This window comes from Panthera pardus, unplaced genomic scaffold (genome assembly GCF_024362965.1).
Source record: "Panthera pardus isolate Hobbes unplaced genomic scaffold, ASM2436296v1 HiC_scaffold_25, whole genome shotgun sequence".
NCBI classification, from domain to species: domain Eukaryota; kingdom Metazoa; phylum Chordata; class Mammalia; order Carnivora; family Felidae; genus Panthera; species Panthera pardus.
Window position 1 is genome coordinate 73,391,651 of NW_026526821.1, and position 26,765 is coordinate 73,418,415.

At 37.6% G+C, this 26,765-nt stretch overlaps 2 protein-coding genes across 8 annotated transcripts in view; one reads left to right on the forward strand and one right to left on the reverse strand.

Moving 5' to 3' along the window:
- The first annotated feature begins 13,787 nt into the window (after positions 1 to 13,787).
- LOC109252199 (prolyl-tRNA synthetase associated domain-containing protein 1) lies at positions 13,788 to 15,564 on the forward strand. The gene is made up of 2 exons (XM_019424506.2): positions 13,788 to 13,978; positions 15,043 to 15,564. Exons 1-2 carry the CDS (start codon positions 13,895 to 13,897, stop codon positions 15,472 to 15,474), a joined length of 516 nt encoding a protein of 171 aa, XP_019280051.1. The 5' UTR covers positions 13,788 to 13,894; the 3' UTR covers positions 15,475 to 15,564.
- Positions 15,565 to 19,495: 3,931 nt separating this feature from the next.
- The window catches only part of CCDC88A (coiled-coil domain containing 88A), a 139,136-nt gene continuing 131,866 nt past the window's right edge, over positions 19,496 to 26,765 (reverse strand). For 5 of the 7 annotated variants that reach the window (XM_019425061.2, XM_019424998.2, XM_019424929.2 and 2 more), the window contains 4 exons: positions 25,266 to 25,534; positions 24,616 to 25,078; positions 21,030 to 21,129; positions 19,496 to 20,477 (listed from right to left, as the gene is read on the reverse strand). In XM_019425061.2, coding sequence (XP_019280606.1) covers positions 21,065 to 21,129; positions 24,616 to 25,078; positions 25,266 to 25,534 — 797 coding nt within the window. In that variant the 3' untranslated portion in view covers positions 19,496 to 20,477; positions 21,030 to 21,064. The other 2 variants (XM_019424767.2, XM_019424699.2) reach the window with 2 other exon arrangements.

Consider the following 26,765-nt stretch of genomic DNA (forward strand, 5'->3'; position numbering starts at 1 on the left):
CCGTGACACTTCCGGTACCGCCGGAAGCGGTCCTCTCCGGAATTCGGAAGTCAGAATCAGACACAGTGGCTGCGCCGGCGAGGACTGGGGTTGCCAGAGGTGCCCCGTTGGAGGCCGCGGAGTGGGGGGTGGGGGGGTGGGTAAGCGCTACTTCAACCAGTGGCCGCCTCCGTGGATCAGCCGCGCGCGTCGTCGGCAATCACTTGTACACTTCCCTTCCATTTCTGAGAAGTTACTATTACCCTGGGGTTTGAGGGGCCTTGGTGCTGAAGTGTGGAGAAATAATACGCTTTTGAAAGACACATAGCTAACAAGAAGGAAAAAATGCGAGGAAAGTGGTGATAGAACCAGTTTGTATATTCAGTTAGGGGCGTTCTCTTTCAAATGTCGCCTGATTTATGGATACCCAGAGCTGGTTCCTGTGTCAGCTCCTTCCCTGTGCGTAGGCTTGGGGACGTTATGTAAACTCTGTGCTTCGGTTCTGCACTCTGGCAATGACAGCAGCTACTTCATAGAATAGCAGTAAGGTTTATAAGAACACCTGGTTCAGGGGCGCCTGGGTGGCTCCCTCGTTAAGCGTCCAACTTCGGCTCAGGTCATGATCTCCGGGTTCGTGGGTTCGAGCCCCGCGTCTGGCTCTGTGCTGACAGCTGGGAGCCTGGAGCCTGCCTCGGATGCTGTGTCTCCCTCTCTCTCTGCCCCTCCCCCGCTCGCACTCTGTCTCTGTCAAAAATAAATTTTAAAAAAAGTTAAAAAAATAATACCTGGTTCATAATAAGGGTTTGCTGTTGCGAATATTACAGCCTCCTCCCAGAGCATTTCCACACCTTGAATGGACATTATGTCTTTTGGCCTGTCCCCTTGACCACAACCTCCACCACTTCTCAAGTGTATAAGTATTGTTTTATCTCTGTCCTCAAGGTCTAACACTACCCTAGGCTAATGATATGGTACAGAAGAGTTTCTTACTCAAAAGCATACTTACTGTTACCTCCCTCCCAAAATTTGGCCTCTTAACTCATGCCCCCTCTCCCCTTTTTCATTTTTGTCTTTCCAGTGCCTGCCACAGGTGTGCAATTAGTGTGGCTGAATGACTGAATGGAAACCTCTGTCCTGGAATTTTTTTTTAAATGAACCTGACACCCAAACACTTGAAAACTATAAAAGTTCATTCCATTTTCTATCATTTCACTTACATTTACAAACATCCACTGCAGTGCAATTTCTGCAAGAAATTGTTCTTTGCTCTCTTATTTGCTTTACCGAGCACTTGAAAAACAAGCAGAAGTTCATTGGTAGAATACCAAAGTAGAGGTCATATCTTTTTTCCCCAATTTTAAGTGAAAATAATCGATACTTTTCTAATTAAGATAATACTAAGGTAGAAAGTTCACACAGTACCCCCCCCCCCCCCAAATATAGAAAGAAAGTGGCTAAAAAGCAAACAAAAGAATGAGGGCAGTTTTTAAAAGAGCAGAGGAGCCAACCTGAAAGACCTCCCAATGGCCAAAGTTGGAAACGTTTGAGCAACAAAATAAAATAGTATTAGATTTATAACCCAAAGTATCATATAAGTATACATGCATTCATGCTGATATGAATGAATGAATGAATGAATGAATGAATGAATAGGGGAGAAGGGACAAATCCTTTCTACAGAAGAATTCTATATAATACATGTATATAACTGTCACTAGGAGGTTAAGCTTAATTCCTCTCCTCTTGAGTGAGGGCTGAACTTAGTGATTTGCTTCCAAAGACTAGAATATGGAAAGGGAAAAACAGTAACACCACCTTAACCAACTGATCAAGGTGAACATCAGCAATGATGTCATGTTGATATCACATGTCCCCTGAAATGATATGATGAGGACATTCATCTCTGTAGTATCCTTCCAAAAACTCACAACTCTGTAATCATGGGGACTACATCAGACAAACCCAAATTGAAGAGCATTTTACAAAATATCTGAGCAGAATTCTTCAAACTGACAAGGTCATGAAAAGCAAGAAAAGGCTATCAGAGATCAGAAGAGACTAAGAAGACATGACCAAATGCAATGTGGAATCCTGGATACAATCCTGGAACAGAAAAGCACATTAGTGGAAAAAATAGTGGAATCTGAATAAAGTCTGTAGTTAATTGTAGTACCCCAGTGTTAACTTCTTGATTTTCACAAATGTATCATGGTTAATATAACACGTAAACATTAGAGAAAATTGGGTGAAGGCCATGTGGGAATTTTCTACTGTCTGCAACTTTTCTGTAATCTTAATTTATTCCAAATTTTAAAGCATTTTGTTAACATCTCCTTTTTGTTTTTTAGAGAGAGAGAGCACGTGTGTGCAAGCAGAGGAGAGGGGCAGAGGGGGAGAGAGAGAGAATCTCAATGTGGCTCAACCCCAAATCCTGGGATCATGACCTGAACCTAAATCCAGAGCTGGACACTCAACTGAGCCACCCAGGTGCCCCCTAGTTTATTTTAAAAAAAGAAAGTGAATCAAATCCTAAATCTTACCTATCCAGAAGTAACCACTTTTATTATTTTGGTGAACATCATTCCCTGTATCTCTGTGTATAAATACATGTACACATGCAATTTTATATAAATAAGATTCATAGTATAAAAGCTGTTGTTTATCATTACAGAAGTATATAATGGAAACCTTCCATACTGGTGAACATAGATTTATATCATTCTTTTTAAAGTTTTTTGGGGTTTTTTGGGAGAAGGGGCAGAGAGAGAAGGAGAGAATCCCAAGCAGGCTCCATGCTGTCAGCACAGAGCCTGCTGTGGGGCTCAATCCCATGAACCGTGAGATCAATACCTGAGCCAAAATCAAGAGTCAGAGGCTTAACAAACTGAGCCACCCAGGTGCCCCATATCATTCTTTTTAAATGACTGTGAAATATTCCATTGTCTATAAGTGCCATACTTACACAGCTACATATATGGGTTGTTTCTAGTATTTAACTTATAAAAAAAATTGCAATGAATATTCTTTTTTTTTAAGATTTTATTTTCAAGTAACCTCTACACCCAACATGGGACTCAAACTTACAGCCCCTGGATGAAGATTGCAGGCTCTACCGACTGAGCCAGTCAGGTGTCCCACAGTGAATATTCTTGTGCATACACCTCTGCTTGCCAGTTCAGTTCTTTCTCCAGAATAATGCCTAAAACTGGAAGTTCTAGTTCCATTCAGTGGAGAATGATATTTACAATCTAAGTCCTGGATGTTAGGTGTGCTCTTTGTCTCTGCTCTCAAGCTTTCTCTGTGGACAAAGCTAGGGAATATACACACACATATGCACACATTTCCATCCATATACATTGAAAACCATGACTTCTTACTAATCTCACCAATTCCAATCTAAGACTAAAGTTTCAGCCTAGTCTCTTCCTTTTCCACCTTTGTAAACTTCATTTTTTGGCAGTGAGAAACTGACTTTCATCAACCATAACATATTTAATTATTTGAGCAATTTCCTTGCATGAAACCAATCTTCACTTTGGCTCCCATCCCCATCCGTGAGCTTATGTTTTCCTTGCCTCTCTTCAGCTTGGAGTCCCAGGCCAATCTGCCCTTGAAGTGGATATCCTCTTCATCCTGGTTGGATGTAAAATGTTAACATTAGGGGAAACTGAATGAAGGACATTTGGGAACTCTCTCCCCTGTCTTTGCAACTTTTCTGTAATCTAATCTTATACCCATGCAGAGCCACCAGACCGCCCCTCCACCAGATTATTGCCCTACATCTGTGGATGCCTACCTTGCTCTCATCCCTAATGGCTTTAGGACTAAATTGTTGGAAAAGGGGAGGGATGCAGAAGGGATCCTATTCCACTTCCTCTCATGTCCTTTGGGTGTTTTGTTTGTTTGTTTGTTTGTTTTAGAGTTGTTTGTTTTATTGAGAGAAAGCCCTTGTGAGCATGCACGTGTTGGGGAGGGGCAGAGAGAGAGAATCCCGAGCAGGCTCCGGACTGTCAGACTAGGGGCTCATGGTGGGGCTCGTGCCCACGAACCGTGAAACCATGACCTGAGCTGAAGTCACTTAACCGACTGAGCTGCCCAGGCGTCCCAGGATGAGGCATTGTTTTTAATGTTTTATCTCCATCATCTGATTCAGTCCTGCAAGACTGAATGTCTTATTTTTGCACAACATTTTAACAGACCAGAGGGGGTGCATTATCCCTGGGAAACTTAAATAACCTGTCCAGGTCACATCCTTAGTGATTGGTGAGAGGGACCTAAATTCAAGTCTGTTTCATTCCAATGCTGTTTCTTAACCACTTCCACCTTTGAAGAACTTGAATTGAAGATCTTTAGGGTCTTATTCAGCCTTGAAATTTTACCTTTTGAACATATGAATATAAGCATTTTTTAGTTTAATTTGATATCAACCTGTACTCCGTGATATGTAGTAAATCTTTGTTTCCATTAATATTACCACTGCTATTAAAACTCTTTATGGAAAACAGTAAGAGAAACAATTTTGTATGTTTTGAGTGGAAAACATGATATTAGTCTCCAGTAACCTCTAATAAGAGCTATGCCGGTACTGATTAAAGATACCTGCATTGGATTTTCATCAAAAATGAGATAGTTCTCTCTTTATCACTAGCATCCAAATTACATAAAGCTTTTCTGTGGGTTTCCTCTTGAGTCTCATCAACTTCACTGATTTATTTATATACACAATTACATCTCCTTAAAATGTTTTTTGCTATAGGGTCTTTGATTTTATTCTCTTTGGCTTTAATGAGGTATAATTGACAAAACTGTAAGATATTTAAAATGTACAACGTGATAATTTGATATACATACACATTGTGAAAGTATTCCCCTCCATTGAGTTAATTAACACATCCATCACCTTTATTTTTTTACCTTTATTGATTTATTTATTTTTTGGTGGGAACAAATTTCAATCATAAATGCAGCATTATAGGTGTCCAACTTCAGCTCAGGTCATGATCTTGCAGTTTGTGTGTTTGAGCCCCGTGTCAGGCTCTATGTTGACAGCTCAGAGCCTGGAGCCTGCTTCAGATTCTGTGTCTCCCTCTATCGCTGCCCCTCCCCTGCTCACACTCTGTCTCTTTCTCTCTCAAAAAAGAAAAGAAATGAACATTAAAAAATACATACATACATACATACATACAGCATTATAAACTAGAGCCACATTTTTATACATTAGATCCTCAGACCTTACTGAGAGAATGAATGCTTGAACAAGATTGCTAATTTATTTTTAAAAATTATTTTAATGTTTATTTATTTTTGAGAGAGAAAGAAAGAGAGAGAGAAAGAGAGAGCAGGGGAGGGGCAGAGAGAGAGGAAGACAAAATCTGAAGCAGGCTCCAGGCTCTGAGCTGTCAGCACAGAGCCAGACGCAGAGCTCAAATTCATGAACTGTGAGAAAATGACCTGAACCAAAGTCGGACACTTAACTGACTGAGCCACCCAGGTGCCCCAAGATTGCTAATTTAGATACAAAATTGGTTAATATCCTAAAGCACAATAAAGCTATAACTTTTGGGGTTATCTTTTCTGTGGGACAAAAATCATTTGCATCTCTTTGGGACAAAATTCATTTACCTTACTATCTGTTTTCTACACGTTAAGATCTACCCTTACAGAGTTATACAATACCTGTATACTAAAAAATAATAAATACCAAGTCAAAAAGGTGAACATTCCTAGAGAATCAGATAATCCCTAGAAGTGAGTGCCTGCTAAACAAAACCCAGCAGGACACCGAAAGGGCAAACAGTAATCCCTTCACTTATTTCCAAGTTTTGGGTAATTTTTCTTAATAGAACTCAGCATCCTACAAGCTTTTAAATTCTTTTAGGAGCCAGTGCCAAAAATGTAATGCCACTAAGAATTACAACTCTAATACATGACCACTGAGCACACATTGATTAAGTGTATTGTAATTAGGATTGCCAATTGCTATTTTAAGCCACCCAGGACAAGTGAAAGGCTAACTATAGTTTCCTGATATTTATTGCTTCAGGCTATAAATGTATTTTCTCATCTTCCACCAAAATTAGAGAGTTAATTCAATAATTTATAAATATATATTATGAACCCATCATGTACCCATCACAGTTTTAGGATAAAAGAGAGAAATAAAATAGATGTAGACTCTTGTCCTCTTGGAGATTACATTCCTGTGGTGGGAAAGTCTATATGTATTAAGTGTTCAAATGTTAAACAAAAATTAGAAGATAATGTAAATGATATTCTCCATAAACTTAGGTGGGGAAAACGTTTCTAATCATAATTCCAAAACCAAAAACTATAAGGGGAAAACTGTTAGATTATACCAGCAGTTCTCAAACTTGAGGAGGCATCAGGATCACCTAAACTAGTGGGTGAAGCACAGATTGCTGGCCCACCCCCCAGAGTTCTGAGTCTATAGATATAAGGTGAGCTGTCACTGGTAATGTCACAGATGACAGTGGTACTGATCTGGGGATTACACTTTGAGAACCTAGATTAGACTACAGTTGACCCTTAAACAACACAGGTTTGAAGTGCACTGGTCCACTTACATGTGGATTTTTTAAAATAAATACAGTGAAGTACTGTAAATATATTTTCTCTTCCTTATGACTCTCCTAATAATATTTTCTTCTATTGTAAGAATACAGTATGTGATACATATAACCTACAAAATGTGTGCTAATCCACTGTTTATGTTATCAGTAAGGCTTCCGGTCAACAATAGACTATTGGTAGCTGTTTTGGGGGAGTCAAAAGTTGTCCATGAATATTTGACTGTGTGGGGGTGGGTGGTGGTAAGGGTCAACTGTAGATAAATATTTTAAATATTATACTATCAAAATACTAAAGGGGTGCCTACGTGGCTCAGTCAGTTGAGCATCCGACTTCGGTTCAGGTCATGATCTCATGGTTCGTGGGTTTGAGCCCCGTGTCGGGCTCTGCGCTGACAGCTCAGAGCCTGGTGCCTGCTTTGGATTCTGTGTCTCCCTCTCTCTCTGCCCATGCTCTGTCTCTCTGTCTCAAAAATAAATATAAACATTTAAAAAAAAGATTTAAAGATACTAAAAACAAAATTAAAAGAAAAGCTACAACTGGAAACACATTAGTAATATATAAACAATTAGGAATGTAAATTAGGAACATTTCTTCCCTACTCTTGAAGTTCTTTCCTGTGAAGGGAGCTCTTTCCATGCAATTTTGGCTCTTTTTCTACCCCTTTACACATTCAGATTCTGAAGGGGAGATGGATCTGATCACTGAACGTGGGGCAAACTCAAGTTCCTTTCTCTTGGGAGTCTGCCTGTCATCAGGAGCACAGCAGACAAAAATTGCTGCACTCTTCTGAACTTACTTCTCCCTACAGTCTAGTGGAGAAGTTTATATTTTATCTTGATGGCATTAAGTTGATATTTGATATGTATAGATATATCATCCTCCATCAGTAAGCATAATATTGATACTTGTATTTTTCCTAAAATTAAAAACAGTGCAAAAGCATATTTGCTTATTTAATATCCTTGACTCTGGTAATCAAATAACTGTTAATTAACATGTGGAGAATAGAACATTCTTATACTGTAAATTGATAAAACCATTCTAGAGGGCAATAGACAATAGCTATCAATTTAAATGTATAAATTGTGTAACTTTGCAGTCTCTGGGGATTTATTCTATGGAAAAAATAATTACGCAAACATAGATATAGGAATATAGATATTTATGATAGACTTATTTATAATATGGAAAATTTTGAAATTATTTACATGTAAGTCATTGGACATTGGACATTTCCAAATTTGGGGTTGGGTGAATAAGTAGAATACTAAAGAAACATTGCCAGTAACAATGTTGATCTCTACTGACTTGAAAAGATACCTATTGGGTGAAAATAAAAAGCAGATCATAAAATATCATATGTTGTATAATTCTGTCTTGATCAGGTAAAATTAGAAATAAACAGCATTATATAGAATTTACATACACATTATATGTGTGATGTGAATATATGTATAATACCTGTGACAGATATTTTTTAAAAATTTTTTGATGTTTACTTATTATTGAGAAACAGAGAGAGACAGAGTATGAGCATGGGAGGGGCAGAGAGAGGGGGAGATACAGAATCTGAAGCAGGTTCCAGGCTCTGATCTATCAGCACAGAGCCCGATGCGGGGCTTGAACTCACAAACTGTGAGATCATGACCTGAGCCGAAGTTGGATGCTTTACCGACTGAGCCACCCAGGTGCTCCTGTGACAAATATTTTTAATCTTTTTTGTGTGTGTGATCTAATTTTTTTTTTTTTGGTAAAAACACATATATTTTTAACTTTTGTATTTATTTTTAAGTATGATTATATAACATTTATTTAAAAAATAAATTCATGGGGTACCTGGATGCTTCAGTCAGTTAAGCATCTGACTCTTGATTTCTTGATTTCAGCTCAGATCATGATCTCATGGTTCCTAAGACTGAGCCTGAATCAGGCACCATGCTGACAGCACAGAGCCTGCTTGGGATTCTCCCTCTCTCTCTCTCTCTCTCTGTCCCTCCCCCTATTCACATGGCCTCTCACCCTCTCTCTCAAAATAAATAAATAAACTTTTAAATTAATAAATACATACAAATTGTTAAAAACATTAAACAATATTTTTATACTCTGAAAAAACTAGTTATTTTATATTTTGGAGATATAGTGAATAGGAGGTTCTTTCTGATCGAACTGGCCCTTTTTGTTCTTACGTTACATCCAGTACATTTCAAAAATGTGCTTATTAATATTTACTCAAATCAACATTCGCCATAAATAGGTAAATCAAATCAGCAGGAGTAGAGGAATAATATGTGATTTCTGGTCTCAATGTTATATTTTTATTGAAATTTTTGCAAACATATTCCACTTGCAAGTTAATTTAATGTATTAAAATCATGGGAAATTTCTCTTGTTAGCCAGTAAGGCAAGGACAAAAATTCCAAAGTAGTTCCTTGAACCGTATCCAATCAAATTAATTATTCTGAAATGCTAGACTTAAAATATCCCAAGTCCCTATGCAAGGTAGGAAAAAATAATCTATGTTATAGTACTTTTGTAGAGAAATCAATTTTCTTGGCTTGCTGTGAGAACTGCCTACAGACCACGTAATAACACTGAATATAAAGCTCTTTTCATCTCCACTCATTAATCTAGTGATCTAAAGTTCACTTCGTCCAGAAAGTTAGAACTGGTTTGCAGAGCAGCTAGCACGGAGCTCACTTCGCTGGCCAGGCCTCCCTCGGCAGGGGATCCTGAATGACAGTAATTGCTGCCTAGGGTCAGGAGGCCAGGATTACTCACGAGGTGTTTGCAGCAGGGCCTGGGGCTCAGGTCAGCGTCTGGAAGCAGTTCTGCGTCCAGAGCAAATCTTCCTTATGACCACCTAACTTAAAATGAGTGTTGAAAGTGAACAAAAAGGAAACATGTTATTTCTCTGCTTAATCGGCTGTCATCTACTACATGTGTTTTGTTTTGTTTATGTTGTATGAAACCAATATTTTTCCAGGCAGGAAAACTGAATGTTTTCACCCGTTTCATATTTTAACTTAGGGGTAATTAAATTCAGTCTGCCCACTTACTAATTTTTTTACACTGTAACTTTCTTCTGTTTTGAAGTCTTTGTTGAAAATAGCTTCATGTGATCTTATTTGTGGAGACGTGTTTGCATTTCTTTATTTTTAATACCTTATTGATTCCCCCCTCCGTTATAAAAATAACATATGTTCAACATAGAAATTTTCAGAAGATAGAACTACAAAGAAACATTTTTACAATACTTGCAGTTCCATTAGCCAGAGATAACCACTTTGAGAAATGTATTTTTAGCAGGTGAGAATTTTAGTTCCCACCCCCATTGTGTGTGAAATGGAGCCATGACTCTCCTCCCCTTGCCTGTTGCACGCCAATCCCACTGACCCTCTTCCAATGCCTTTTCCTTGGTTTGCTTCCTCTCACCCTTGCACACAGGGTCATGCTGTTTCCTCTGCCTGATTCACTCTTCTCTCTCTGCCCTCTTAATTCCTACTCACCTTTCAGATTTCAGTTTAAGCTTCACTTCCTCAGAGAGGCCTTCCTTGATCTGCTCCTCCGTCCCCAGACAAGGTCGGCTTCCCTGATTATGGACTCTTAGCATCGCTTATATGTCTTTAGCACTTGCCTCCCATGCAATTTAACACTTGTTTCTGTGATTATTTGACTAATATCTGTCTCCTGCAATATACTGTTTGCTCCACCAGGGCAGAAGCTCTGCCTGGTTTTGCTCATCATTACACCTTTAGCCTGTAGCTGATCTTCAATCATATTTTGAGTTGAATATAATATGGCCCATGTCCCCACATATTGGAGCTGCAAGGAACATTAACCTGAGGCTATCAACTGAGATTTCCTCTCTTCTCCACGGAATCATCCAGGAACCTGAGTCTCTGGAGGAGCCAGGGAACTGGACTGTGGGGTTATTGTCTTTTTTGTCATGGCTCCTCATTGAGCGACGATGCTCAGATGTACTTGTGCCTCATCTGCTTAGGCAGTGCTGGCCCAGGTGGACTGCCTTCCACTGACAGTGGGTGTCTATCTTGCTACCCACTGGAGGGACAAAATGCCAAGAAAGGGACTGTTCTCTACCCTTCCATCCTTCCCACTCTGGTCTTCACCTTCTCTTCTGACTTGGAGGAAACTTCAGTTTCCTCCTAGATCCTCGCTTATCTAGGAACTAACCTCCATCTTCTCCTGACCTAGGAATAATCCTCTTCCATAGACCTTTAGAAGCCAATTTTTGTGAAATAGGTTTAGGGAACGATTCTAATACTAATTAGTTTTTAAGCTACTCTGTTACATAGGTATGTGTATTTAGAAGCAAAAGTTGTCTATCCTCTATAATTCATGTTCTCCATTTAGTAAATTGTGTTTCCCTATATTTTCAAATATTGAGAGCATGATTGAGAATATGGAATTCCCTAGGAAGATGTCACCTAATTTATTTTGCATGGCCCTTTATGGTGGGACATACCTGGTTCCTTAATACAACAGGTAATGATTCTTTGTGCCTACTTCTCGCCTTGTCTTCTACTGACAGGCTTCTAGTTCTGCTCTACTGTCACAATGAATCATACTGCCCCAGGACATACTGTGCTTTTCCTCCGCCATCTCTCAGCTCCTGGGTTTCCTCTTTTTTTCTGCAGACTCCTACTTATTCTTCAAACTGATGCCATCTTTCCCTAATGCTTTCCTTGGTGCACCTGCCCAGTCTTAGCACCCTTCCTCTGGGCTCCTAAAGCACCCACATTATGCTACTATTGTTGCACTAGTCACACTTTCTTGGATTTATTCTCTGTGAATGTTTCAGTCCTCTTTGCCAGATTTTAAGGTCTTTGAGAGCAGAGAGCGTGGCACATAGAGATGTTCCAAAAGATATGTTCAAGAGACGTAGATTGCAGCAAATATTTTTTCCCCGATTGTTTCACTTTTTTGGAATATGTACTGCTTCTTAGGATGGCTTTCAACTTATCTGACCTGGAATTGCCCTTTGTTTCACTCAGTAATGGGGATCTCTAACATACTTCATCTAATAGATGCAATGATACCCAGTTCCCATGGTGCTGATAAATGTTTTGGCCTTTTTATTTCCTTTGTCAGATAGGCTACAGTTGTAGTTATTTCTTTACTTTGAGCAGACCTATATGTGGACCTATATGTGGTCCGTTTTCGTGGACCCTAGTGTAACTCCATTTTCCACCTCCCTATTTCAGATTCTGTCCCTTTCTGTCCAGTATCCACACTCCTCCTAATGACAAAAAGTCTTTCCCTCAATACTTTCTTGTAGAAATGCCACAAGACTTCTTGCTTATTCTTTTCCTGTTTGTAAAATAATTCAATAAAATGTATTTATCAGATATGAACCCTCTCCTAGAATTGTGAGACTTCTATAACATTTTTAAATTCAAGTTCTGTGACTAGATATCTAGTTCCTCAAGCTCATGCTGATCATTTTTAATATAACCTGTTTCATGTTGTGTCTGGTGTAAATTTGAGATTGTATTTGCCTTGAAGACAAAGGACGATAGTGAGGATAGCATTTCTTTTGTAATTAATACAATGCTGACATAATGCATGATAAATATTGCATTAACCCTGGGCTAGGATAGTTTTTAAGCAGTTACTGCATTAACCCTGGGTTAGGATAGTTTTTAAGCAGTGATATAAAGTTCTTTTACCATAGACAGATTTGGCTCCATTTTATAATAAAAATCTTTGGTTTTAAGACTCGCTTAAAGCAGCATACTTGGTCATTCCACCACAAGTAGACTAAATTAAGAGAACATTAGTGTCAATCAAGTGGGAAAATGATAGTAGTTTAGGCTGGGGTGATGGAAGTGGTAAGAAGTGGAAGGACTTTAGAAAATGAACAGTGATGGAGTAGCTATAGGGGTGTGTGTGTGTGATGTGTGTTGGGGGGAGAATTCGTGTCTCAAATAATTGATGGATGGCAGTTCATTTCCAAAGAGACTTCTACGACAGAAAATTCAATTGCCTAGACAATGTGTGAGATGCAAATGCCAGTTTTTGCTCTTTGTGTTCTCTTTTGCAGCTGTCATGGAGATCTTACCCTTGGTTAATGTGTTCCTACTTTTGGACATACTTACATGTCTTAGTTACAATCAGATTCCAACTCTTCTTTCCCGTGTTTACTCTTAGCTCACCATGATTGGATTTGGGGTTTCTTGAACATCTTCAAATATTTAAGGACAATTATTTGGGATATGCCATATCTTCAAATGGGTGATCTTTCCTATTCTGCTTTCTAATTTGATTCTTAGAAAGAAACCTAGTGGGAAAAAAAGTGGTGAGTGAGGGTTTCAGAGGATAATGGAAAACATCCCACCAAGAGGTAGGCAAACTGCCTCTGAAAAAGGTGAGCTGCAGTTGCCATCGTGAATTATTTGTGATCGAATCATATGGAAAGTAACTTTCAGGAAAGGTCAAATGTAAAATTGTAGTTTATAAATGAAAAGTTGAAAAGTTGTTGAAGAATAGGGATTTTGGAGCCCTCCTCTCTCCCTTTTGGTTTAAAACCTCCTAAGTTCCTCAGGTAAAATCTGAAACTGCTCCTCTCCCCACACATAGTAAACGCGAGGAGAAAGACTGGAAGAAAGAGGCAGTCCATTCTATACTAATTAGTGACAAGTTTAATAAGCAACGAAACTTAATAGGAGGCTTGACTTGAGCAGCCACAGGACAGCGGTGATCTCGCACGCACCTGACAGAATCTTGAGTTTATACAGAGGCCTTAAGGGAATTTCAGGCAAAAAACTGTCCCGATGGTTTCAATAGCACATTACTCTCCCAAGTCAATGTCCTTTAAGTGGCTCCCGGTACAGGAGCAGTGGGCAGAAGGTACATTTCGAAGGCAGGGGAAGAGGTAAGGAGCTTCTCTGCCTGGGGCCAGCCCACGGTCACATACTCGCCTGATCTCCAAAGCTCCCTACACTTAACTTTGTTAGGTGGTCCTGATTCTGTTTAAATGAAAGATATGCTGCACCTAGGGAACCTCAAGAGGAGTTAGGGAAGGCTATGAAAAGGCAGGTGCCTTCCTCCTGTGGAACGCGGGACAAGGAACGCCGCAGGTCTCGCACAGCAGTCCCAGAAGACGACTTCCAGAGGGAGTGGTGTCCATAGGAAGGCGGTGCGAGCCCTGCAGGACCCTGCCTCCGGAAGGCGCCGCACTGGGCTTCCGGGGTCGCGCGGGTCCCTCTAGGCACTTCCGCTCCAGCCTCCAGTCGGCCTGCCTCGCGGGAAGCCACGCCTGTTTGTTGCGCTCTTCCGCCCAGTGTCTGCGGGCCACGACAGCAGCATGGCTGGTGCCGAGTTGCGGGCGGCGCTGGATGAGCGGCTCGGCGCCCTGGCCATCCGCACAGAGGTCGTGGAGCACCCGGAGGTGAGGGGCTCCTGCCGGAGGGGTGGGCTCCGCTGCGGGGTCTTGGGCAGGGCCGTGAAGACCAGATGCCCCAGCGGGAATGTGCCGCAGAAGCGACCGTTCTAGGACCTTTCCCGGGTTCCAGAGCACAGAAGGGACCCGACAGGCACATCAAAGGCCTCTCGGGACTAATGTTATCGTGGGAAAACTTGAGCTTTTTTCTCTTGGAGCGACCTGGTCACATTCTGAAAACTAGTGCATCTTAAATTGTTCTGGAATATTGGATCAGTGTGTCCACTTCATGTGTATATAGTTAGCAGGCAACAAACTGTGTAGTGCCTACCATGTTTCAGGCATCATGCATATAGCAGGACACCAAGCTTACAGTGTTTGGTATTAACATAGTATATTGATGTGAAGATCTGCAAACATTTCACAATACCAGTGTAACTTGAGTGGTGCAGGGACATAGTTTTTATTCCAGGGCTGAATGACAGCTAATGATAACTAAATATGGTGACCTTTAAAGGGTAGACAAATACAGTGTCTTCAACCTTACACATTTAACATCAAGACTTTTATCATTTTTTCTGACCTTCTCTCCTATATAGTACACGTAACTCTCCCCCTTCTTTACCTGTGCATATTGCCAGCTCTTCTGATGTTGTTAGTCCAGAGTCTCATTGTCTTCCCTGCTCTCCCACTCTCATTGTGGTTATAGATTTGTAAAGTGGAGGTTGCCACATGGTCTGGATGTAATGGGATGCTAAGGAATAGGAATCTGGGCTGCTATAAACTTTCAGTACCAGAAACTTAAAGAAAAAAATAATCACTTGAGGAATGTGAGGGCTTGGCCAGCACATTGAATAGAGAACTGGCCTAAGAGGTCCTCACAGTAGGGATTGAGGTAGCAAGGTGTGTTATTTGGTAACGGGCTGGAAATGGGTCTCTACCAGTGACAATCTATGGCATTGAGTATTCCCCTAACCTTGCTGTTTTCACCCAGCAAGCAGAGTACATATAGCTGTGTATATGTGCAGTGTGTACATGCATTATTTTAAAACTTTTCGTGTGATATTTTACAGGTATTTACAGTTGAAGAAATGATGCCTCATATCCAGCATTTGAAAGGAGCACATAGTAAGAACTTATTCCTTAAAGACAAGAAGAAAAAAGGCTATTGGCTGGTGACAGTTCTTCATGACAGACAAGTTAATTTAAATGATCTTGCTAAGCAGTTAGGTGTTGGGAGTGGAAATCTTCGGTTTGCTGATGAAACAGCCATGCTAGAAAAACTAAAAGTTGGCCAAGGCTGTGCCACACCTTTGGCACTCTTCTGTGATGATGGAGATGTGAAATTTGTTCTGGATTCTGCTTTTCTGGAAGGTGGACATGAAAAGGTGTACTTTCATCCAATGACCAATGCTGCAACCATGGGATTGAGCCCTGAAGACTTTCTCACATTTGTGAAGAAGACAGGACATGATCCCATAATACTAAATTTTGATAAAAACTAATTGGACTAATATTTAGAATACACTTCTTTCTGAAAGTTGTTTTTCTTATTTTTTATTTATAGAAAGCATTAAAAGTGATAAGAATATTTAGCACCTTGGTTTGGTGACTAATTTTAGGAGGGACATTTCATCTAAAAGGAGCTGCTTTTTAAAATTATCTTTTAAGTAATACACACCCAATGTGGGGCTCAAACTCACAATCTTGAAATCCAGAGTCACATGCTCTACTGACTGAGCCAGCCAGATGCCCTCTAAAAGGAGCTGCTTTTGAAAAGAGGTATTGAGGGGCTCCTGAGTGGTTCAGTCAGTTAAGCATATGATTCGTGATTTCATTTCAGGTCACGATCTCACAGTTCATGGGTTTGAGCCCCATATCATGTTCCGTGCTGACAGCATAAGCCTGCTTGGGATTCTCTCTCCCCTCTCTGCCCCTACTCCTCCCCCCTCCCCGCGCCCCATAAATAAATAACTTAAAAAAAATGTATTGAGGTCGTTTTAGCTCAGATTTCACCTCCTATCTCTCCCATGACAACTACTCATTAAAGGAACGGCTTCCACAATTAAGAGTAGATTAACAACAAAATTAAGGTTAGTTTAACTAAGATCAACTATTTTACATCTTTAGGGTGTTTACTGTACTTGAAAAAAGCAACTTGCAAAAACAACATGTATGAAATTATACATATATTGTACATAGAGAAAAAATACAGGAATAGATTAAATTATTGATAGTGGTTATCTTTGGGGAATGAGGATTAAGGAAAGATCTGTTTAGTCTTTGAGAGGTTAGAAATGTAAACATACTTGGAACAAGTTTTTTCTGTCCTAAATTTTACTCCTTTCCCCCTTCAATTGTGGAGAAACATACTTTTTCACTTGAAACAAAACATTAGTTGAAGGTCTGAGGTAGACTAAACTACACAAGTAGTCTAGAGATCTCGTCAAGAAAATTTTCACATTTTCCTCCAGTACAATCAAATGGGATAGTCGTGAGGTAATCATATTTTCCTGTTTGGTCAGTCAAAAGTAATTTCCATCTGGTAGTGATAGTGTACTCTGTACCAATTTGTGTTACTTAAAGGCAAAATGAGAGTAAAAACTTGTCAGTTCTTGATATATATGATTAGAACTACAAGTTTACTTGTGGCAGAGTTTCTATAAAGAATGAATTTAAGAAATGGGGAGTAAGAAATATTTTCCATTAATGATAACTTATTTTAAGGTGCCATCTTACTTTTTACCTGCTGTTTACTACATCTCTAAGAGGAAATTTTAGGTTGATTTGCACATAAAATGAAGGCTTAATGAATAATCGAGGCAAAGACACTAAGGCAGTTAGTACCCTCCTCATCTTATAGTGACAACAGGCTCAGAAAGACTAACCTGCCCAAGAAAACACAGCTGGTTGCCTTCTCTAACATTTTGCCTCCCAAAGTCTTACATACGTGAAAATGAAAGAGACTGCTTCCTGCAATATATTACTGTACTGACACCTATGTGAAGACTGACAGAACTGATAGATGTGATTCTCTTCCTAAACCTCCAATACTCATCCCTGAAAGATTTAGACAGAATCATCTAAACAAGGTTATGGGTTATGTCTGAAAAAGAGTTTTCCAGGGTAAAGGAAAAGGAAAGATAATACTTAGCTAAATTGTATCTTACGATTTTTAAATGATTATTAACCACTTGTTATAAAAATCACCTCTTTGTTTTATTTCTTTTTGTATCAATCAGTTTAAGTGAATGTTAAACCAACTTAATTTTTTTTAGGAGTAATAAAGTTAACTAAAAAGTAATGAAATGTTTTTAAAAAGACAAATATGATGGTTTGTTACGAACTGGATTTCTGTGGCTGATAATAGGTATTGTCAAGTAAAAATCACTGCCATTCAACTCCAAATCCCTTAGTAGCATTACTTTTAAAGGAAATGTTACAGCTTTTGTATTATTTGATTTGGTATTTAATAACAGTTGTAAGTACAATGGCAAACATTGAAAGAGAACCCTTAGAAATGAAAAAGACAATTTAAAATCAGGTTTTGTTAAAGGGTGCTGTTATAAGTGCAACTTTATCCATAAGCATTCCTTTTAAGGCATTTTCATTGTTGTCCCAATATCTCAACATGTACATCAAGGTTTGTATCACAAAATGGGCTCCTTTTGTATTACTCATTCAAGGCTTAAAGAAAAAATACATCTCAGGACTAAGTGAAGCAGAAAAGAAAAACACAAAAATTCACTTTTCTCATAAAAAGTCACTTAAAACACAAAGTCATTTAGCATACATTATTACTCCTCATTGTAATTCCAGATTTGGTACAGTATCTTTTTCACTTCCTGACATAAACTGTTAAGACAGTGCAGGCTCTAATACTTCATTTGTGAGGTGGCTGCAATTCTGTAATATGCACAGTGATTTTTTAATAGGCTCTTACCATGCCTTGCATGAAAGGTGCTACATACAAACCTGTTACGTGAACTCTTTGGTAACCACCAGTTCAAAACGTGGACCAAACATTTCCACATGGCCAGATCTGAAGCACTTTATTGGAGCTCTTTGCCGAAGCTATTACCCTGTATATTATTTTTTCAGTTTCCTAAGGGGTTAGGTGTTGATTTAGAAGACAGCCAGATAAAAACATGTCAGGCCCCATTAAGTTTCTAGGTGGCCAAACATTTTGTTTGGTAGAAGCAGTTTAAGGGAAAAGAGTGACCTCCTTCTAAGTTTGCTTCTGAATCTTTTGGAGAAAGTAAAGTATTCATGAGGTTATTATCTAGTCCTTTCTTGAAATGGTATGAAAAAGGTTATGAATATAATTGAGAATATTCCTACTTTTGCAGTCTTAAGTATTTCCTTGGTTGTCTCTAACTGCACTTTCTCAGGGTGAGCATACTGAGTCTCTCAGTACTATAATAGGCTGTCCCTAAGCATTTTCTGCATGAAGCAATAATGTGCTGCTTAAGTCAACAGGTTCTCAGGTTCTCTATTTTAGGACATTAGTGTTCTGGAGAGGTCAAGCTGTGGTATGATTCATCTCACTGGGCAAACTCCTACTCATTAAATTCCAACTTTTAGTAACTGTCCTGGGATGTGTCCTAGTTGTGCAAATTAGATGCTAGTTAATATAAATCTAAGTTACCCACTTACTGTATTTAGCTAAAACATAACTTCTATATTTACTTTCAATTTATCCACCTAAAAATGAATTTACATTTTTTACATGCAAGTATCTCTAGACTGCCATGATGCCCATTATCAATTTGATACTTGAATCTAGGGAGTCACAATGGAGAAAGATGTTTCAAAGTCTAGAGAATAAGTTTTAAATATGTCTGTTGTGCAATATTTGTATTTTAGTAAGAATCCTTTGTATTTACATTTACATAGCACCTTTCATCCAAGAGTTTACAGCATTATTTGGCGGCAAAACCTAAGTTAATGGTGGCATTAAGATAAGTCCAAGTTCTCTAAATTCTTTTTAATTTCTGGTCAACTATACATGCTGTCTTTCTTTTCATTAGTAAGTCTTTCTGAAAGTAGACTATGAACACAATACTGCTACTGGCCTACCAAAAACAGAGAGGGAAAGGGATAGAGAGTGGAAAAGAGAGAGAGAGGGAAGGAGAGAATGGGGTGGGGGGGAGAGAACATACACATTTCTCACAGTTACTAGGTTAGTGATGAAACACACAGTTCCTAAACCACACACTATGAATATGGAGTTGTTCCAAAAAGATTTTTTAGAGCTGGTAATGAGAGCCTAAGAAGTACACTGTTAAAATAAAAAAGTCACTATCTTTCTCATTTCAGACCTTTAAGATTATTCTGGTATTTATGTTAAATAATGAATTTGCATTAATAAGTATCAATGCCTTTTTTGATTTCATAAGAAAATAAAACTGTGATATAAAATTGGAGCTACAAAAAAACTGATGTTTCCCTGGGTTAACTAAATCTACTTTTTTTGTGCTTCTTTCAAATGTTTAAGGTAACAAATGCATACAAATATTTCAAAAGTACCAATAACAGTTACCAACTTTAATGCAATATTATAAAGGACAAAAACAGAAAAGTTCTTATTAATATGTGATAACCTTAAAAATAAATGAGTTCCTGGCAAAATGCAGATCATAGTAAATTATTTACATTTTTTTTTGCCATAAGAAAACTTCTTAAGCAATAGTCAGCTCTCATGTTAAAAAAACAGACACACATATATAACCCAATACTAAAGAAGGGAAATGAATTAAAACACAACAGTTTTATCTTGGGAATGCAATTTGCTGGAAAACCACCTTACTAAAAAAGTTTCAGAAAAACACTCTCTTTAATTACCTTGGATTGTGAATGCTTAGTGTTGCTTAATGAGGAATATGGAAATATTAATATTACTGTAAATTTTTTATAACTCCTATTTTTCAGATTTATCTTATAAACTGAATTTCTTTTGCAGTGCATCAAAATAATTAGTTAAAAAAAAAAAGAATACCAACACATGCAGTCTGCTATGCCAAAACAGGCTCTGACATGCCAAAACAATGTTCTCTGTATCTTGATATATAGTACATTCCACAACATACAGCATTTTAGATTTACACAACTAAATATAAATGGCTAGATTCTGGCTAATACTTAGCAGAAGCATTAAGCAAACATGGATAAATTCATAAACAAATGACGAAAGAAGTAGATTGTTCTTGGAGTACTTCTTGAAACCTTAAAACACTTGGTCCTTAGAGAGAGAACATCCTTTATTCAGTAGATCTTAACAATACAATGTATAGTAAGTCCTAAAACCTTCTAAAAATTTTGGCAGTTGACTCCAGTAGTGCTCCTTGATTCAAGGAAGGAATGAAGGTTTTGTATTTCTTGCCTGCTCTAGTCACGAAGGATTGTTTAAAGTCTCCTTAAAGATTTTTAAAATGATTCCTATAGTTGGGTGTCTTGTTACTTCAGAAATAAAGGCTTCACACTGAGAAACTGAAGGACACTTTTCTCTCTGTATTTAGTTGGAAGGTAGAAAGAAGAAAGAAAATGTAAGAAAAGCTTGAAGATAAGAGAGATATAAAATACAGAGCAGCCACTATACGAACAACATGCACCAGATAGGTCTTCTATAGGAATGAGAGAGTGACAGAAAGAGACGGTTTTTCTTTGAGTGGCTCTTTACAGAAAAGGTACGTAATTTACTGTTTATTCTCAATTATCAAGAACATTGTGGGGGGTAGGGGGGGAGTGGATTCCTATAAAAGAAAAAAAGAACAACTTCAAATTAAAAAAGGAATTCCGAAAACATTTACTAGTAAAATTAAATTTAAATTAAGAAAAAAAATAAAAATAATTTTTAAAGGTTTGTTTCCTGCACTGATAGGCAAAAGCTTACATCAATCAATAAATCTTCCTCAACTAGTAAGTAGGACAGAAAGTCGTGAATTAAGCAAGCAATATTTACATCTGTTAATGCAATGTGCACTTGTTCTTGTACGTAACACGGTTAGTTTGTATAAATGAGACAGACTAATCTCATTTACATTGTAAGGAAGAAACTCACCACTTGGCCCACATGTCATGTAGTGGGTAATAGAATTAGGAGCTTTGTTGCTCCCTAGACCTGCTTTTTGAATTTCTGCTTTCTTGTACTTTGTCCACATCTGCAGGAGAAAAGCATTTCATGTTATTTAATCAAAGGTTAAACATAATATAATTCATGAAGATAAGAAACTAATGAGCTCTTGCTGAGTAGGGCAAGAAGAAAGAATCTAACTGGGAAATTTATTAATATTATAGACATCTTATTACATAAAGACTGATTGTTATAGTTTAAAAGCCAGAAATAATATACTTGTGTCCTCTTACTTTGTTTATTCACTAAATAGTCACAAATAGTTTTAAAGTAAAAAATAATCTTGCATGCAGCCACAGAGACATCCACAATGAAGTATTTATTTACTGAGAAAACCAGGTCTTAAGGCAAATTTTATAGGCAAATAATATACCTACTTTCACTGTTACAGCTAAAGTTGTTTTGGTCAAAGGGAACCCATACCTAACAATGTCAGTTTACAATGTCAGACAAATAATAAGGGTATAATTTCTAGAAACCCAGGCCAGGAATGTGAATGCTATGCAGTTTCATCTAAAATCAGGGTAGTGAATCTCCAAATAGTTTTCCAAATAACCCTTTATGAATCATAAGATATTTATGGAGATGTCTTAGAGGAAGAAAGTACTGCTGCTCAACTGGGTCAGAGTTGCTTCATTTTTATCTTAAAAAAAAAAATTAAAAAGTTACAATATTGGTGCTTCTTTGTAAGACTCATAGCAAGTAGTATGTTGATTTCTTACAGTATGGGAAATGCTGGCTGAATAAGATTTCTAAGGTTCTTCCCATGCTAAAATTTTGATTCCAAGCGCTATGCTAGTGTTTTGAAAAAATTTTAAGCCTCCACAACTGGTGGTAGTCTCTAGAGGAAGTGTAGCCTGTATTCTCAAAATCCTCAAGACCTATGGACATGGTATGGATCTGTCTTACAGTACAATGTATATGTTCCTTTTGAAAACATGTTATAATATAAATTATAAACTATAGCCATTTATTTGTATTGGAAATACTTTTTCTGGTAAGTCTAATTTTGTAAAATAATCACAATTTTATGATACAACAATTTCTGTATTTTGCATAAATAAATTTAATATTTCAAATTTAAAGTGCATGGCCAGATATATAATATCTAAAGAGTTGAAATGGTGATGAAATAATTCTTTGCTCAAAGTGGAAAAGTAGTAACACTAATTATTCCATTTTAATTTATTTGGCTCCAATCTAATCTCACTTATATTTACCATTAAGTTTTATTATGTTATTAATAGGTTATAAAAAAGAGATGCCAAAAACATTTTTAATGTTAGGACTGACTGTGAAACAACCAGCAATAGAACAGACGGATGTATTCATGGAAAAAGTATATTAGGTGATAGTAAAAAATATGAAAATTTTCTGATTGGAGAGGGCCTACTCCCCACAATGACCTTTTATAAGTACAAGAGAATGGTTTAATTTACAAAGGATACAAATTTCATTATGCAAAGATTCTTTACAGATTCTATTTCCACGGCCCAATTAATAACCATAATAATTTAATATAACAACATGTATGAAATAGTAATCCCCCTCACCCCCATTTAGAAAGTTACATTTCAAAGCATTTCTTCCAGATGCCAGGCTGAGTTATTAGCAGTAATATTTAGGCTGAATCAAAATGTCAAAAACATTCCAGAGAAAGAGCTAAGGTATACTTCTCTCCAGAAGTAAGTGAATCAAGTACGTGTTTTGTTTTGTTTTGTAAAATTCTGGGAGTTAGAGATTCAAGTTTAGCTTATTTTACTTTAAAAGTGTTTTGACCACAGCAAGATAATTTTAAAGTTTATTGACACTTAAGTCAGAATTATGAAATATTTTATCTTATATGGTTATTTTTTTAGCTAAAAGTTTATATTTATTTTTAGTTCTAAAATTTGTTCCACTAAAAACACACTTGTTTATTTAAATAGTTACAAATTCTAACATTAATTTTATTTTAGCACAATGTACTCTTTTAAGAAATTATTTTAAGGACAGACACGTAATTTAATAGATTATAGAAGCAACAATCTTTACTACTTTGTAAACTTGCTATCCTTTTTGAACAGAAGTAAAAATGCAAATTTTCACCACACTGAGTATTATTTATTTCTCTTTTACCCTATAAAAAAAGAATTGGCAAAACTAATATATTAACTGATTCCAATTTAAAAAGTCATCTTGAAGGAAAGATGGTCCTTGAGCTCTTACACTTAACAAATGAAGGAAAGTGAAGAGAAGAAACAGAATTAATACAAATGCTCCTAGTCACTGTGTAAGTAACAGGTAAATTTGATGGGGTTTTTAAAGAATTACACTCAATTTATGAGTAACAACAATGTTCTAAATCTGTACAAGTTTATAAATATAGGCAGTAGTTAACATTTGCTACACAAGTGTTAAGGGAGTGACTATTTCTTTGAAAATAAAACAGGAGGACAGAAGACATAGTTAAATGGCAAAAGAAAATGACATCTTTTTACGTATTTTCCTTAATGCTGTACATGTGCAATGTGAAGTGCACATTTGGGGGGGAGAAGGAGTGAAAAGAACAGCGAGGGAAGAGGAGCAAAGAGGAGGGAAGGAGAAAATGAACATTCCTTTTTGGGAGTAACAAAGTAAATATGACTTGGAAATGCCTTCTTGGTAATTATAGCATGCAACTATTTTAATATGCTTCCAAGGTATCAAAGTAACAATCTCTTATCGGGTGACAAGAAATGAGAAAGAGGAGCATGTATTGTTAAGGATTTTAAAGTCATGCAAAAAATGTACAATGTAATTAATATTTCATGCAGGCTTTGGTGTGGTTACACATTCATATTTATATACATGCCGCCATGTACAAATGAACACTATGCCACAATTTAAAAATAAAAATATAAGCCTAGCCAAATGATACTTTTCAACAGCAGCTCTTCAAATCAGATTAGAGAAGCACAGTGCATATCAAGTAACATCAGTATTATATTGTGCAGTTTTGATCATACACAACCATATTCATACCAAACAGTCTGATTATCCTCAGAAACCAACAATGCAGATTCTGTGTCATCAGGATAGAGGCATGCAGTAGTGATAAGATTATTGCTATCTGCAGAAGACTGTGGGTTACTGTTACTAGGGTTCTGATTATCAGAAAACTGTTCATTATCTTTCTTTGCAGCTTTATTCAAAATGGCAGAAGCCTGGTCAGTTACTCTGGCGATTGGCCTGGGAGGTAACCCACTTATGTTACTAACTAGTTCTGTATTCAGGGATAAAAATGGCTGAGATGGATTAGCCATAGTAAATGACTCTACGCTATCTTTAGCTGATATTCCAAATGCATCATTAGACATATTAATAATGGCAAAGGTTTCGTTTAGAAAATGTGACTTTTCTGTTCTTGAGTTTCTAGCCTGGGCATATAGCGACTTGGGCTTATCTGGAGCTGAATTGTTTTGTGCATGAGAACCCACAGCATGGGTTGGGCTGTGAGGTGCATGAGAGGACCACTGGAGTAAATGGTACTCACGAGATGCTGCAGTGATGTTGCTATCAGCAGTAGCTGGTGGAGAATCAACTGATATAGGTAGTCTACTGTCCTTGGTCAGAAAATCATGGATGCTTGTCCTTCGAGTAGTTCCTTCAGCAGTAGAGATCACACTGCTTGCACGAGGTAAAGTGGCATAAGGATTACTATCTTTTGATTGTCGTGACAGAGAAGTTTCTTTCACTAACTTTATCTTTCCTTGAGTGCCTAAGGTAGGTTTTCCTGGAGAGCTAATGAAGTAGGCATCTTCAGTCTTTCGAGGACTGGGTCTCATAAATTGTTCAGGCTTACTTGTCCGTCTATCATAGAAGTCTCCTGGGGTTTTTCCACTTACTGACCTGGCCAGACCACAGCTAACTGGTTTGTTTTTTCCCAAAAAGTCAGAAGAGACAGACAAACTTTTCATTACTTCATCTAAAAGATTCTCTTGACTTGAGGACTTTATCTGTTAAAAAAGATACCACAGCAGATTAGTGAATGCAGCCAAGCTTTTACTTTCCTGATATATTACACTGTGTGATATAAAATTGCTAGTATCTCTTTATAAACATGTCTTGATAGAAGCTCTATAGTTCAAAGAATTTTAACTTGTAGTGTCCATCTAAATGAATGTTACCATAGACAAAACTAACCTGTATTGAGGTAAGCTTGTTGCTTTCTTCCAAAAACTGTTGTAGAGTAACAACTTCACTTCCAGGAGAACCAGTTTTGATCTTGTGATGTGCTCGACTCTCTAACGTTTCAGGCATTTTGTGCTGGAGCATTGGACTTGATCTGGTCTGTCTTTTCAAGTATTGGATTGGACTGCTACCACTGCTGGACCAAGCTTCATGATCATGAAGCAGGCTAAATTCTCCACTGCTGTGGCTTTGTGGCCTGCTTTGGATATTAACTGCACCTGCTTTTGGAGTAAATGCTGTGTTAAGAGTTTGGTAACAGAAATGAGATTAAAACTATGTAAGTAATAACATTTGTGGACTGGATTCTTATGAATAGCTAAACTGACTTTCAAATTTCATTTAGATATGCTTACTAAACTGTGTTCATCTTTCAACAGTCTAACACTGTCTACCACAGTCTCTTTATTTTGTTAAATTGACAGACAGCAGTTCCACAAGGACAAATACTTGCTTTTACCACTACACCCAGAGCCAAACATATGATGCAGGCACTCATTACATTTGATGAGTAAGTGAATAAAAAAATAATACATTTTTTCATTTTTATTAAAAAAAAATTTTTTTTAATGCTTATTTATTTTTGAGAAAGAGCGCGAGCAGAGGAGGGGCAGAGAGAGTCACAGAGTCCAAAGCAGGCTCCAGGCTCCGGCCTGTCAGCACAAGCCCAACATGGGGCTCGAACCCACAAACCATGAAATCATGACCTGAGCTGAAGATGGATGCCCAACTGACCAAGCCACCCAGGTGCCCCAATAATACATTTTAAAAACTCAGTTCAAGTCACTGTAAAACACCTCACAAGTTAGAACAAAACAGGATGATATGATTTTTAAATTACATCAAAATGTTAAAACCAGAATAAAAATTCAGAGGTTAAAAATTCGAATTCCTTGCCTATGAAATCTTCATTCTTTACTTGAAGCTTCCTCATTCATCCTAAATGAATAACCTTAAATAAATTTTTTTTAATTGAAACAGCAGGCATATATAAAGGAAAATCAATGGAGATATGATATAGTTACTTAGCAAATTCCAGTAAAAATATAAAGTCAAATATGTTTTATTTTATTCTTTAATGTCTAAATCATCTGATTGTTCCTGCTTTACACTGTTGGTATGGTGGCTATGTAGTCTTAAAAAACTCAACTGAGGGGTACCTGGGTGACTCAGTTTAGCATCCAACTTTGGCTTGGGTCATGATCTTATGGTCTGTGGGTTCGAGTCCCGCCTCTGGCTCTGTGCTAACTGCTCAGAGCCTGGAGCCTGCAGCAGATTCTGTCTCTCCCTCTATCTCTCCCCCTCCCCAACTCATGCCCGTGCTCACTCTCTCTCTCAAAAATAAAAAAAATTAAAAAAAAAAAAAGGCTCAACTGAGGTTAAGCAACTGTATAGAATGCAAATTACTAGTTCTGGAAAAAAACCTCCCTAATGTTTATGTTATTCCTTGGATTC